We start from the raw sequence: 15,743 nt of genomic DNA, 5'->3' as shown, positions 1-15,743 counted from the left end.
CTCGCCTTTCCCTTTCCCTTATTCTTAACATTTCCCTTACCCCAAACTGTCTATCAATCATGACGCCATCAAAATGCTTGACAACAAATCTTGACTGCTTAATGGTCATGGACAACGAAATGGAATGGAATGGAATGGAAAGGCTGCCAAGCCAACTGCAGTCGTGTGGAATGGAGTGCAGCTTTTAGGGATCCTGAATCCTGTAGATCCTTGTTGCCATTGCTCTTGTTATTGCTGTTGGCGTGCCAGATGGCCAACGAGCTGCTCATCGGAGGGCAGGCAGCACTTAAAAGGAAAGCGGAGTGGGAAAGTGCGGACTGTAAGTCCCCCGGAATGTAATGCAATGTGCATTGGCCGGATTAGATGTGCTGCTTGAGTGGCGGATTAGGCCGCTCCAAAGGTCCCGGATGAGCGGGCCAATGTATTCAATTAAAGTGCAAAGCTAGGGGCCACTAACTTTGCCACAACATAAAATCGGGTTTTTAGGGAGCCTTGGAGTGGTTGTAAAAAGCAATTAACTCCCTTGAAAACCAATGCTAACCAATCGGAGTTGGTATAATTTCTGCTTTACAATTTTATATATCTTTAAACAACAGTTTTAATAACCTTTTTTTTTAAGTCCCAAACACAACGATATCTCTGTTTTATTTTTAAATTTTGTCATATACATTCAATAGCGCTTTTGATGAATTCTCTATTTATTACTTTACATAAATTTATAATAGTTATGTAACATTAAAGTAAAAGTATGACTTTGAAAAAACTGCACAATATAGTTTAGTTGTCAAGGCACCAAAAACAGTTCATGGTTGAAGTAAAAGTAGAAGAAGTAAATGGCATACTCGTCGTATACTTAATATGCCCCTCCAAACCAAAAAGGTTGCCTACTTTTGAGGGCTGCATGCAAATTACTAAGCCAAAAAAGCGAGGCCAGTGAAATTGAATACGGACTGGTATAATGACACCCTCTCCCCTTGACCTTTCCCCCCGACCACCTTGCAACCCCCAAACCCCCTCTCAATCCCCCTCCGTTTTTTCTAAGCCCCTGGGGAGTCGTCTAATGAGTGTCGGCGGTTTGTGTGGTCCAAGCAAACAGAACAGCCGGCGGGGGAAAAAAAAAAAAAACTTGCATAAAATAACCAAATTATGCCAAGGCAGGACACCAAAAACTGGACCTGCCATTATCCTGCCATTCGGCGCTCATTATAAGGGGGCAAAAAATGGTGGCCAAAAGAGAGAGAAACCGAGCCACATAATAAAAATCTCATATTTTATTGAAATTGGTAATGCGAGAGCGCTTTGAGAGCCAGCATGGAAATGGAAACGAAAATGCGAACTAAAACCATCGTCATGCCACCGAAAGTGTGACAGAGAAGGCTAGAGAAAGCGAAAGAGAGAGGAAGTTAGTTGTCTGTCTTTCACCGCATTTCCCATTTGCATATCGTTGATATTCATTTTGTGAGCTGCGATTGTCTTTTCCCGCATTGAATTTAGAATTTTTTGTAGAGGTCTTCTTAAGGGGGGGTAAGGTTTTAAACAATTTTTTTTTACATTTTTTTCTTATTTTTTTCTGAATGATCAATATGTCGAGAACATTGTGTAAAAATTTTGAGTCAATTAAAGTCAAACTGACGGAGTTACAGCGTTTTAAACAACCGTATTTGGACGTATTTGGACGTATTTTCACGTATAAAAATACTTTGAATCGATTTTGCCGAAGACGTTATTTTGAAAGTCGGTGAACATCAGAACTCAAAATCTACTGAACCGATCCTTTTCAAATTTTTAACACAAATTCTCAATATAAATACGCAGGTAATCAGGAAGAGTTTTTTTAATTTTTAATTTTTTTCTATTTTTAAAAAATAAATTAACAGCGATTTTTAAAGCTAAAATCGCACTTTTCACTTTCAAGTGCTCCCAAAAATAGACAAAAAATAAATTTAAAAAAAACTCTTCCTGATTACCTCGGGAAATTCATTATCTTTACAACGCATATCACATTTTATTTTTAAGATGATCCGTTAACGCCCTACAATGTTCACCGCAAAACAACTTTTTTTAAGGCGCTTCGGAAGATTAACCGCCACAGGCTTATTTCTTAATATTTTTTAATGATTTTTTTTTCTAATACTCTTCAAAAGTTAAACAATAACATGTAATTAAGCTCAATAAAATAAACTTACTCATTTCGCCGCGAAAAAAGATCAAACATGGCCCTTTTTTTGGCCTTTAAAACCTTACCCCCCCCTTAAATACATATGAATTGAGTGAAAAATTATTCTGACATTTTACAGTTTTGATTTGTATTTAAATTGTTTTAAATATTTTAAGTACGAGTTTCTTAATGGGATGTTAATATCTATATCTCTATATTATATATTAGTGAAACTAGTGAATAGTAAAATTGATCAAATACTTGTTCATCACTTTTTACTTTAAATTAATTTCCTTTTTTTAGTTTTTCTCATTAATCTGTAATTCTTTAGCATTGACTTAAACAAAAACAGTGAAATACTCGCAATTTCTTTCTCAAGGTGAAAACCAGAAAGTCGAACGGAATTTCTTCTATTCTGGTCTTATTTGCATAGGAAATTAAATTTAGCTGTCCTGGTCTAAGTCAATTTGACTTGGAGGCCACTGTTCTGGACTTTTTGTTGTGGAACCACCCTAGACCAACAACGGCCACCCTAATTCCGTTGCCTTATGTATGCGTTTTCCCCGCCGCTTTTCCCCAACCCCCCTTTCACCTGCGAATGGCCTCACTAAGCGGATTCCGTTTTGCAGTTCAAGAGTCGAGGCTTCCCCTTAAATCCACTGTACACTGTACTTTGCCTGCCCCCAAGAGCTTTCCACCGTCGCCTTAAGCTGATTTCCCTTTATTTCCGCTCGTCGCATGAGCCCCCCAGTCTTCTTCTTCATCATTCCACCGCTTTTCCGCATTTTCCACAAACTCATCGCATCATCACATCGCCGGCAGCAGGACAAAGTGCATTAAACTCATTTGCCAAACGGCTTTCAATTATAATTTTCGTTAATAATTCATTAGCCAAATGTGTTGCCAAAATGCAGTCGAACCCACTGGCAGCCACGATGTTGATGTTTCTCCCGATCCTGCGGCTTTTCCCGCCGACTGATGGATGCTGGTTACCCTTTGTGCTCCCCAAAGAGCGAATATGCCATGTGCAGCACAACAATGGTTTTTAAGGGCAGAAGGGGCAACTGGGTAAAAAGTTTTCACTTTTTTTCAGGGGGTTTTGGCTTGAATATCATGCAAAAAATTTGGGTTTACCCTTGACTTCAAAACAGCATTGGTAGAACCTTTGCATTTTATTCGACAACAAGTAAACAAAAAGGTATATAAGTTGTATTTAATTTCATTCAAAATCCCAAATCAAAACTGATTTGAAATTATAGTAAACCTAGTTTATAAACACAATTATTATTCCGTCGCCTAAATTGCATAAATCATGTGAAAATCGAGTTTTAGCTTCCACTGATTGATGTGTGATGAAAACCGAAGAATAGTTTGCATTTAAAGTGGCTTAAAGGTCGACAAGCGGCGTATAAACACGTCAATGAATGCGACATCCTGTGGCTCCCCTTTCTCCTCCTTTCCTCCCCTTTCTCCTCCTTTCTTCCCCTTTCTCCTCCTTTCTTCCCCTTTCTCCTGCAACTCGAACTCGACATCCAACTGAAAATCGAGTGGAGGCCGTCTCCCAGTTGGCTTGCCATGTGGTTGCTAATATAATTTCGGACACACTCTCATCGAACAGGGCAACGAGAATGGAAGTGGACACAGTGGACATCGGCTAACACATCCCAGATCCCACATCCCATCCTTCGAATGTCTGCCTTCCCTTATCGCCTCATCAGCTGGCTAACTGCGCCTGTTCTTGATGGCCATTTGCCACCCGATGCGATGCGACTCCACTTTCCACTCTCCACCTGACCATGCCACATGCCACACGCCACATCTGCCACATGGCGATCTGTCCCGGGTGATAAATAAAAACTGTCTGCGCCTATGTGGCTACTGTCTGAATTGCATGAATCCATGTATGAATGTATGTATGCTTTCCTTTCCCTTTCATTTATTTTCTTTATTTTTTTTTAACATTGTCTGACTTTTTGCCATGTAAGCTGAGACCAAAAAATAAACACCGCCCCACCCAGAAAAATTGGGTTGTCATTGAAACACATGCCAAACAAAAGGATCTGCAGTCGGGAAAAAAATTCAATTTCCCTGTGTTCCGCATTTGCCTCAAACTCCTTTTTAGCCATTTGGCCATTTAAGGATGTCAATGTGGATTGGCCCCGAAAAAGGCGTGTGGGCGTGGCACTGCAACTCGCCTTCGTTGCAGCTTAACGTGTTCATTTCGAATCGAATTCATAAATCAAAGGCAAGGCGTCAATAAAGCAGCCAAAAAATAGTTCAAGAGCATGGAAAAAACAAATATAGGATTCGTTCAGGGGATCAAAAGGATGTTTGCCTTTCCTCAAATCAAACTCATATTGCTGCGATGCAAAAAAAGCGAAATGAATGAATGCAATCGATTGCCAAAAATGCAGAGGGAATTTCATTTATGTGTTGCACGCTTTTTCGAAATTGAGATTCCAGCTGTCAGCGGAAAAAGCTTAGTTTTGTGCGAAAAGGATTTAAAACGGCTTAACCTTTGCAGAAAAGCAGATTACAAAAATCTTTGAATAAAAAAGGAATAAGAGTGTCATATTGGAAAACAGAAACTGGGGATTTAAATCAACGAAAAAGCTAGACACAACAAAAATTATACAAAATAAATATACTATAAATAGTACAAAATATTCGTTACCAAAAAAGGAAATTGATTATATGGCGTTTTTAACCCTTTATATGGCAATAACTCCGATTTTCTTGATTTTTTTTTTGTTTGGTAGATAAGTGAAAATAAAAAATACACTTCTTTTTAGTTTTTTAATTTTTTTGGTTTAACCTTATTTTTTTTACAAAAGGGGTGTGATGCATTTCTGCATCAAAAGGTCTTAAAAGGAAAATTTTTTTAATATGTGTTTTAGAAAGATAATAACATTATTTCAATATTAAAATATAGTAATTTATATTTTAAATATGCCAATTTAAAGTAAATTTTTTAAACCAATTATTTCTTTTATTAAAACATAAAAAAACTACACATTTTTCGCACTCCGTTTGGGAGAATCCAGTGAAGTTCGTATATTTGCAGTATTTTTTTATGTGTTAAGCTACTTTGATGCATATCTGCAACAAAGCGAAATTGTTGATTTATTCTTATTATAATGCAACAAACACAAAAACTCGACAAGATATAGCTAAATATAATATTTACTTGTTTAAAAATATAAATTAAATCAACTACACATTTTTTTTGTTATTTATATTTGGATGTGAAACTGCACAACCAGTTCAGATTTCCATATTCACCAAACTGGCGGGAAAAGTAATCATCTGTTGAGTATTGGACAGAATTCTGAGTGACTAACACTTGTTATATAAAAAACGAAAGTTTCTGAACTGCATCAAAAAGATTTCAGACAGTTTTGCAACGCCCGTTGAAAAATAAATGAATTTGAACGGTATGTTGCAGATATGCATCACGGCCATATAAAGGGTTAAATTTTTAGGGGAATTTAAAAATATATATAAATTAATGCAATTTAGGACCTTTTAATAACTTATTTGTCTCCCCACGAAAAGTAACTTCTGCTTAATGAATTAAATTATTTAGATTAATGGCACACATAATTGGAATCGAACATTCCATAGATAAAATCGGATTTTAATTATTGAAACTGACACTTATGCAAACTAATGAGAATCTCATGTTGCGCCATCAAATGGCCATTGCTCACCGTACAGGTGACGAGCGCTAATGATGTCGCGACTCCCCAATGTCCCCCATTATCTCCCAATATCCGCCGATTGTCCAGACATTAAATGGCTGTCCCAGCAGCTGTTGGCCAATCGGCCCACTGGCCATCCAATCCACTCCACCTCTGGCCATCCATTTGCTCCATAAAGCATCGACATTTGCTGCTAATTACATTCTGTGGTCGGCATAACAAATCCCGTGGTCCAAGGGGCAAAAAATATGAACTGTGGAAGGGGAAAATGGGGAGGGGAAAATGCGGGGCATACGCACATGTGACCACGCCTCCCCCAAACCCCACGCACTTATTTATGATTGATGGCAGGAACGCAGACGGATGTGAAAGGTATCCGGAAAAGGGAACAAAAAAAATCAGGAGAGTTGTGCAAACAGTTGGAAGTTGGAAGTGGGGGAAAATCTGTTAAACTCCGGAGGTTCGATACGGTTCAATGGGGGGAACAACAAGTAATTAAAATACCAGGCAGGCAAATGGATGGATCGCACCACATCCACATTCAGTGGATCCACTGAATCCACGTGGCGCCACCTCCACCAAGGCTGCAGTGCAGCAGCACATGCCGCCTGTGTTCAGTTTCGAATGTATTGATTGATTTTTAATTACAAACTACACATAAAGCGAAGGACTTCGATTGCAAAAAAAGAAAACAAAAACCAGATGCGTGGATCCACGAAGCGGGGGAAAAATGGGGAAAAAGGGGGAATTGACTACTTCAATTTCAATTAAATGGCTTTTTATTAAACGCATAAACAATGGAAAAGGAGGAGTGCGTCGTCCTGCATTCTAATGGGGATTTAAGGACTTTTCCGAAGCGTTCGCCGTATAATTGAAGCAGCTTCCTTTTTTTTTTTTGCTCCTGCCGTTCAACGCATGCAATTAGCATTGGTTGCAAAAGGAGCATTCAATGTAGCAAGCAGCAAGAGTGAGAAAAAAATAGAAGAAAGGATGGGCGGTGGGCGTGGCAGGCAGCAGGTGGAAGTGCAGACAATTTTCCAGAGGCACGACGCACTGAAAGAGCAAGCAGCAAAATGCAAAAGTTGGCGAAAAACTTTTCACAACGCACATTGTCTTTTGCACTGGGAAAATAAAGGGGGAACTTTAGTTTACAAATAAAATAAAAATACATTGTTTATGTTATAAGAAGTGATAATTAAAAGTTAAGTAATTAAACTTTTTAATACAATATTAAATAATTAAAAATTGTAGGACAATAATGGAATTCAACGCTCATAAAATTTAACAGATTATAAGTAATATCAACTGTGTTGATTATTTATAAATTTATACTTTTTTTTATTTGTTTACAAGATTCCAAGTTAAAAGTTTACAAGGAACTACAACAAATACTTCTTTTGTACCACCAACTCATTAACCAAATTCGGCGAAAGACAACTGATTTATCTTCTCCAAATAAGAGAGGTACCTATACAATATTGTAGATTTTTTTGAGTGTCGGAGGGGGAGGGGGAGGGGGAGTGCTAATTGGAGTGGGCCTTGGCAAGAGGCAAACGGGCCGACGTTGCAATCAATGAGCCATTGTTACGGCGCGTTCGACGATTGAAAATTGCTAAGCTGGCAGCAAAAAACGAGGAAGCCAGAGAAAAGATTTCCATTCAAGTAAAGAGTGCGCGTGCCGTTTCCGATTTTACTGAGAACACAGGATATGTCCCTATAGAGGGTATTTTCACGACAAACAAATTATATACTATGTATATTAAAAAAAAAAAAAAACAATCAATTACTAACTAAATAAAGCGGTTTACAAATGTTTATTTCAAAGCTTCGGGGAAAAAAGAGGTATCAATTAATTTAAATAATATTTTTTGTCTGCAATACCCAACTTTTTTTAGAGTAATGATCTCTTCAAACTTTATTTGGATTGAATTGCAAGTTAAACATTGCAGAAAAGTTTATAAAAAAGCGGGGCTGAAAAGGTAAATTAACTGATTAAACAAATCTGAAAAAAGGAGTAAACATTTTGCGACTTAAATGAGTTTCCTGTCAATCGGAAAACACGTGATAATTGCTGGTTGGGTCTTCAAGTTCAAGTTGGGGGAGACTGCCTTATTGAATCTGTACAATTTGTTGGACATTCCATTGTATTTTCCCGGCTTTTCTTTTTCCCCATACTCTTCTTCGCCTTTAGCCATTACCTGTTCATTTTATCTGCCAGTTCCACCCGATTCTCGTAATTTCAATTGTCTATGCAAAAAGCTTTGAATCGCAAAATGGCAAGCCCACTGCTACTAAACTGAACAAAAATGCTAAGTAGTGTCTAAATTCAGGATATTTTAAATGAGTTAAACTCAAATTAAAATATCTCCATTTTGAGTGAGCAGTTCAAACATTTGCTAAGTTTTTTTTATTTAAATGGTTGAAGAGAAACCCCCAAATATGTTCCTTTACTTTGGGTTCTGTGCTCAGTGTTTTTTCTCAGTGCAGACTCCAGGTCCTGGAGCATCTGTAGTCTGTATTCTGTAGTCTGTAGTCCAGGTCCTGCTCCTTTTTATCAATCCCTGCCTGCTGACCATTGCTGGCTTGGCTTTTGTTTTTGTCGCCTTTTGTGAATGGGCGCTCGCTCCTCATGCCACGATTATGCTATATGGCATGGTCGTACCATTTGCCCCATTGTCTGCCATTTGCTGCTCGACTCAGATAAATTTCAATGAATTTGCAAACGCAGCAGAGTCCTGCTTCTAGTCCTCATTCTCGTTTTCATCCTGGTCGTCCTGGTCACATATCTTTGTTTATCTTTATACATTTACAATTAAAAGGGCTTGGCATTGTTGTCCTGTCGTAATATTAATGAATCTTCCCCTGCTCCTCCTTTGGATTTTCTGTGTATGAGTGTTTGTGTGTGTGTGTGGGTTTCGGTTGGATACGCAGGACATCACAGGACATCGCGGGACCTGCTGCTCGTTAATTGATTGCAATTTGTATATGTAAATTTTGCAGCCACCAAATGAATCCCGCATTGTTTTTCCCTTCTTGTTGTTTATTTTTTTTTTTTTTTTTTTTGCTGCAGCTTTCATTGTTGTGCAAATTTGTGTGTGGTCACATGTGTTTGTTAATTCACCGCTTTGCCCAACCAAATGCGATTCACCAAATTGCCTTATTAAGCTAAATCAATAAATTAATAATTATCGCTGGGGACTGAGACTCACCCCCTCCTCCTTGCCCTGGAGCAGATGAACGGCACCGGACCGCTGGATTCCCGGGAGGAACCACATCGGATGCGTCAGCAGCAGTCGCTCCATGAGTCCCAAGTCGCATGGCGGCGAATTGTCGCTCGAGTCCCGGCTGCTCGCCTCATCCTCGCCCTCGCCGTCGTCCTCGTCCTCCGCCTCCACGTGCTCCTCCTCTACGTCGTCGTCCTCGCTGGACGTCTCGCCCTCGGCGAGGATGCCGCCCTCCGAACTGGACACCAGGGATGTGCGCGACTGCAAAGGAAAGCGAAGGATGCAGTAGAATTAGAGGGGATTCGGTAATGGTGCACCTAATCGGTGGGATTTTCTATTCACTTAAGGTGGCATTTGGATTTAGCTGATTCTACGAGTCAAAACTAGATGCTTCTGGGAGTATCAGTTGTTCATATTTATAGAATCACACCAAGTTCTATTATTTAGCAACAAAAAGATACCAAAAACACCAGTGAGAATGAATTAGTTCGTATATAGAGAGACGCAATAATTATAAGTACACTTTTTCAATCATTGATGAATTTACATATATGCAGTGGCGTAGATAGGGGGGGATCAGGGGGATCAATCCCCCCCTTTGGGTCTGAGAATTATAAGATGATAAAATCGAATTTTTTCCAGGCATGTGTTTTAATAGAAGCATAATATTTTTGAAGCGCCAATATTTATTTTGTCTCAATGTGCAATACGGCAATTAATGGTAAAACTCTCAAAATTGAAAAAGAAACACATATTCTGAGTCATACCCCCCCCCCCCCATATCAAAAAGCTATCTACGCCACTGCATATATGTATCTTTAATTTCTTAAGCCTCATTTTTAATTTTGGTACGAGTTCCTTCTAAAAATTCTCCATTTCTCATTACTTTTATAAGCTTGTCAACTAATAACAACAAATTTCAACAAATAATAACAAAATACAGAATTACCAAATATGAAATCGATTTTAAAAGCTATCAAGTTTAAGAAAAAATATGTTAAAGTTTTTAATCCTTTTTAGTTACAAAATCTCAGAGATTTTTTCCCTTTTTGTTTATTCCTGGGCTTAATGAATATGAAAGTAAGAATTGAAGTTTTCTTTTGAGTACTTTTCTGTTTTGTGGCTAATAAAATGTAAAGAAAAGTTGTGGTTTTTCAAATGTTTGATACTCGTACTTTGAATTTTATATTCCTACAGTACTTGGATTACTTTATTTTCCAAGGCCAATTTCCTAAGCCTTTTCCTTGGCTAACGCCTTCAATCTGGGCTAATGTACAAGCTTAGAGCTACCAAAAAACGAGGACCGAGTTGCGAAAAACTTCCTGAGCAGCTGCTAAAGAGGACAGAGAGGCCCACACTTGACCAAGTTTAGAGGCAGCAGTTCTCCGCGGATGGAAAACCCAGAGTTGGCTGACGAATCTGCGACACTTGACACATTGCCGTTGGCCATGTTTCTGAAAATCTCCATCAGGGCGAGTGCAATTCCATGTCGTGATATTTTCAGAACGCCTCCGGAGCTCCAAGCTCAACATTAAAGCCTAGCCAGAATTTTAGTAGAGGGGGGAAAGCGTGTGGGGTGGGAAAAGTGGGTGGAGTGTTCACAGTGGAGCGGAATTTTCCCGCAGGCAGGGTTTGCAGGGCAAACAAGGCGAAACAAAAACACGAAATTTCTATGGCAGCTCGAAGCATGCGAGAAAAGCAGTTGCGTTGTAGGCGTTTTTAATTGAAAATTGCCAAGGGCTGGCTTTGAAGTTCCCCCTTTTTCCACTCTCCACTTTTTTGTGGGCGTGGCAGGAGGTTATTTGGGGGTTTATGCGGCAGATGAGTGTGTCACCCTCTGTCAAGACGACGATGGCGATGTTTGCCAACAGTTAGCGATGCCAAAAGTGATGCCAAAGCAAATGCTTGGGTAAATTATTCAAAAATAAATAAGACATGAGTAGGTGGCTGAATGGGGGTGGGGTTACAGCCTCAAAATACCTTGGACTAGATAGCTTAAGTGGGCGACTTTCTCATGTGATTTTAGGAGCGAAGGCTCCTAATTGCGATTAATTCAAGCTTATATTCCACTACAAACCCATTCGTTACGAAATGTAAATAGAATTCTATGTTTTACATGCAAAATACATGGACAAAATATAAACAAATATTGGATTACTATTAAGGAAACAATTATTGAATTTTAACTAATTGTAATAATTACGATAATAATAATAACAATAATAATATAATATTATATTATAGTTTAACGTAAGAACATTTAACCTATTAAAAGAGTAAATTTGTTATTTAATTGTGTCAAAAACTTATTTTCAATTTCGCATTATAAAACAGACTTCTGAATGCATTTCCTTAACTTAATGACATCGAATATTCATTTGATTTCTTTTGGGTTTCCCATCCAATTAAAATGACACCACTCCCTGCAGAAATGTTTACAATTTGATTAAAGCAGCCTGATGATATTCGCACTGCTGGACCCGTTTAATTTAAAATGCTCGACAGTCCTTTCATTAGAGGATGGAACCAGAAAGCATTTCCAGCGAAGCGTGTTTTTAGCTTTGGAAAAAAAAAACAGCCGAGTGGTGAAAACCCTTTAAACTTGACTCGTTACCACTAACAACGGCATGGATCCATCATCATTTTGCCCTTTTCTGTTTCCTCCTGCAATGGTTTTAAATCCGTGATGCCCTTTTGGATGAAGTGAAACTTGTTCGAGTGGCGGCAAGTGTCAAATTAGGTTTACCAGCTCACCTTTTTTGATATACATCCCGGGATTCATATCTCATCTCTCAATTGCGTTAGTAAATTTGAATAACGCTTCGGCGGCGAATTTTAATTTTTGATGTCATTTATTAAACGGGTTGCCACCGGTGGGCGTGAAGTGGAGATTGAGTTTCAGCTGTCCCTTTTTACCATTTTTTTTTTTTTTTGCGGCATTAATCATACGCCGGGTTGACAATGGCATCAGCAGCAGGAAATAAAAGCGAGAAGCTGCCGCAGACAGTGAGACATTCAGACAGCAGAGGTCTTAAGACAAACGCAATGAAATGGAAATGCAAAATGTTCGCCTGTTTATTTGCCAACCATTTAAATGCGAGCAAAACTGATGGGGGAGTTCTACCAAAAAGAAAAAAACCAGAAAAGGAACATCAGCCCCAAACAGACAGGCAATGGAATAATGTATATATATAAAAAAAATGGAAAATTGCGCAAATCCCTTGAAGAAATGTTTGAAATTTTTCAGAGCTCACAGCGGGCAGCCCCAAAGAACCCGGCGAAATTGTTGCAAAATTATGCTTAAATCAAAAATCACAGCAGCGCACAGTGGGCGATTTGGTCTCGCTAGCGGCATTTAATTCAAATTTCAACTTTCAAAAAGCGATGATTTTTTTTCACAATTCGATAATAGATACTTTGATTAGATTTATCCAAGCATTTTAAAAGCTCTACGATGAGCTGATCATCAGCTGTGAACGGACAAACACAGAAAATGATTTTGCAAAGAACTTTACAAAATTTTACCTGTTTGCGCGCATCGAATTCAAGTTCCTCGGAAATTTACAATTTTTAGTGAATTTATTAAAAGTTTGGTTTTTTATTAATTTCAAGGTATGCATTACAAAAAAAATTAATGTTTGTGACCGGTCTATAAATGTGTAGCTCATAAAACGTAGTGGCAATTCAGTGTATTAACAACGAGCCCGTATTAGCGTACACCTGTCTTTCGTGGAGAAGAACTTACCTGATTCAAGTGGATTCAGTCTAACTCTTTTATTAGCCGAAAGTGTGAATCAGTGGCGTCCAATGTGTGTAATATGAACTGCTAATACCTGCTAGCCTTCAAACTATGGTACTTTTAAGGCACAATGTCAGTAGCAAAAAGGGATCTTTTTTAGTATATTTTAGTATTTTTACTATGCCGCCGTCTGATTCCGATGATTCTGAATAAAATTCTACCCATTTTTAAATTATGTTTGTTTATGGAATATATTAATTGATGTTTAAAAAACATAAAAATAAATCGAAATTTAAAATTAAAAAATATTTTTTTTTAAATTAAAAAAAAAAAAAAAAGTATTAAAAAAAAAAAAACTTTTTTTAACTTAAAAAATTGTATGATTTTTCTTTGATCGGTGAAGAAAAACCGACTGAATATATCTATTTTAGTTTAGAAGTTATTAATTAAATGCCGCTAGCGAGACCAAATCGCCCACTGTGCAGCGGCAAAAGACACGCTCACTGCAGGCGACCGGATTTTTTTTTCTCCTTTTTTTTTTTGGTGGGGTTGAAGCAAAAAAAGGACGACTGCGAACGGGCAACCCTTGTGTCCTGGGCATCCTGCGATTCCCAAGGAGAATGCGGGAGGCGAGGTGGCGGCGAATGCTGCGCATATTTTATACCCTGCATTAGGTCTTAAGTATTGCTTATTACGTCGCCAGTGGGATGCCTTTTTCAGTTCTTTTTTTTTTCATTCCCTCGCCAGGGACCCAAAACTATTTGAAAGTCGTCCAGTTAAGGAGGGGTTAATGCTCGACGAATGCAGCCAGGGTTCTGAGACCTAATGATACTCATTTAACGGTCAGTCCTTAAAGTCAACAGTCTCCCCTTCTAAAAAGTCTGACCACTGAATGTGGAAATTGTGAAGTTTTTTCTAGCAATTTGCTATTTGCTTCCGCAAGAAAAGTTTCTACAAGAAGGGTTTTCCAAGGATTTAAACACTTATTGAATCAATCAATACACTTGTGAGATCAATTAGTATTTTTAAAATATTATAAACATTTAACTGAAAAACTATTCCAAGGAATCTATTACAAATAAAACGCTACTCCGCTTTTTGAAAACTCCACCAATAATGATAATAACACAATAACCATATAACCTATCTGGAAGAACAGAAATCGAAGGAGCATCTTGTATTTCAAACAACGCAGTTTGTTGTCCCCATTCCACCGACTAATGCGATACTTATTAAGTTAGCCGAGAGCTCCCCCAGTTCGAATGTTATAGCTATCTGCCCAGATCCCACTCATTTGTTTACAGAATTACCAAAACACATAAAAAGCAGACGCACAGACATGGACATGCGGGGATATCTAATAGCTTTATGTTGGATATAATATAAGGCTTGATTCCTTGTCGGCTGCAGGCAGCCACCCCGAGTAGAAAAAAAATGGGAAAATAGGAATAACCGTGCCCGGAATCGACTTCTGAGTAGCCCGGCTGCATTTTTGAGTGGCGCACAGTGCGGCTGGGTGGGAAATCTAAGCCGAGGGTTGATGCCGCCAATGCTGCCAATCCCCATTCCCCCGTCCCAAAATCTTATTCTGTTCTGCCTTCGAATACACTGAGATTAAATAACCAAACAGTCAAAATATTTAGTTCATGTACACAAATTAAAACATTAAATACAACTCATACACAGATATAACAGAAACAACTTATAAAATTTGTTTAGGGGAGATTATATAAAAACAATATCAAAAATCTCATTGGAAACTAAATTTCATATAGATATAGCAATTAATAAAAATCAATTGTTCAGTTGTTGATATACGTAACATTGTTTACTTAGAAATAATATATCCAACTTCAAAATAAAATAGATCATATAAATGTATAAATTGTATTGTATATTTAGGGTGTCAAATAATCAAATGAAATATATTTCTCGACGTGCAGCCTTCTCGAAAGTCATATATTCTCTTCAGTTAAATTATTTTAAAGAATTTAAAATTTGTTAATTATTTTATTTAAATTTTTTGTAGACCCAGGAGTTGAGTAATTTGTATTTCTGGTCGTGTAACTTCAGATTTGCTTGTGTGGTTAACTTTGTGTGTGGGTTTGTTTGATTTTGACTTTCCAAAGGGATCTCGTTATGCTCGGCAAACAGTCGCGACTTTAAGCTCTAAATATATATGTAGATATATATATATATTCGTATATCCAACTTCCTTGGGAGTGTGTGCAAGTGTAACTGACAATGCAACAATGGCCAGCCAAGCGAGCAGAGAGCCGGAGCAGGGCCAAAAGCCGACTTTTGTGCCATGGCCAACACTTTCACGGTCAGGAGAAAGCAGCGGAAGTCGCCGCCAAGGAGATGGCAGATGGAATCATGGAAGGAGCCAGACTGCGACGACAGACGGGGAAAGTATTCCTGGGTTCCTGGGTTCCTGAATTCCGAGTTCCGTTCTGGCAGATGTCGAAAACGAGAATCATTCTCAGACCCAATCTCATTTCCACGCCCCGAAAAAAACGTTCCACTTCTCACCTCCCATTTGAAGCTAAAATATTGGCAAACAATTGTCTGAGTCTGAGTTTGAGTCTGAGTCTGGGTTGTGTATCTCTATCTTGCCAATATTGGTGAAATACTTCTGGCCAAAATTCGATGGCAATATAAAAATTCCCAGCCATTGACAAAATGCCCTGCAAGTTCAAAAGGGAACTCCTCCCAACTGCCATTTAATAAATTACACAACATGCAGCGAAGGAAAAAAAAAGAGAGAAAATCTCGAATAGGGCAAGGGGGAAAACTATTTATTTTACGCCGCCCAAAAACGGGCAATGAAAACTGTTCAAATGCGACAAATGAGGGGAAACTGGGAAACTGGAAAAAAAAAAAAAAAAAAGAGGAAAGGGAAAAAAAGGAAAGAAAATGAA

General features: G+C 38.3%; 1 protein-coding gene across 1 annotated transcript in view; it reads right to left on the bottom strand.

The window, feature by feature from the left end:
• Positions 1 to 15,743, bottom strand: part of LOC108095518 (protein sprint) — a 68,010-nt gene that overhangs the window by 16,786 nt on the left and 35,481 nt on the right. Inside the window, 1 exon segment of the mRNA XM_017196629.2 lies at positions 9,069 to 9,344. Within this exon segment, the coding sequence (XP_017052118.2) occupies positions 9,069 to 9,344 (276 nt within the window).

Source organism: Drosophila ficusphila, unplaced genomic scaffold (assembly GCF_018152265.1).
Source record: "Drosophila ficusphila isolate 14025-0441.05 unplaced genomic scaffold, ASM1815226v1 contig_198, whole genome shotgun sequence".
NCBI classification, from domain to species: Eukaryota; Metazoa; Arthropoda; class Insecta; order Diptera; family Drosophilidae; genus Drosophila; species Drosophila ficusphila.
Note: the sequence above shows the minus strand (reverse complement) of the source record. Positions and strands in the feature narration are given on the sequence as shown.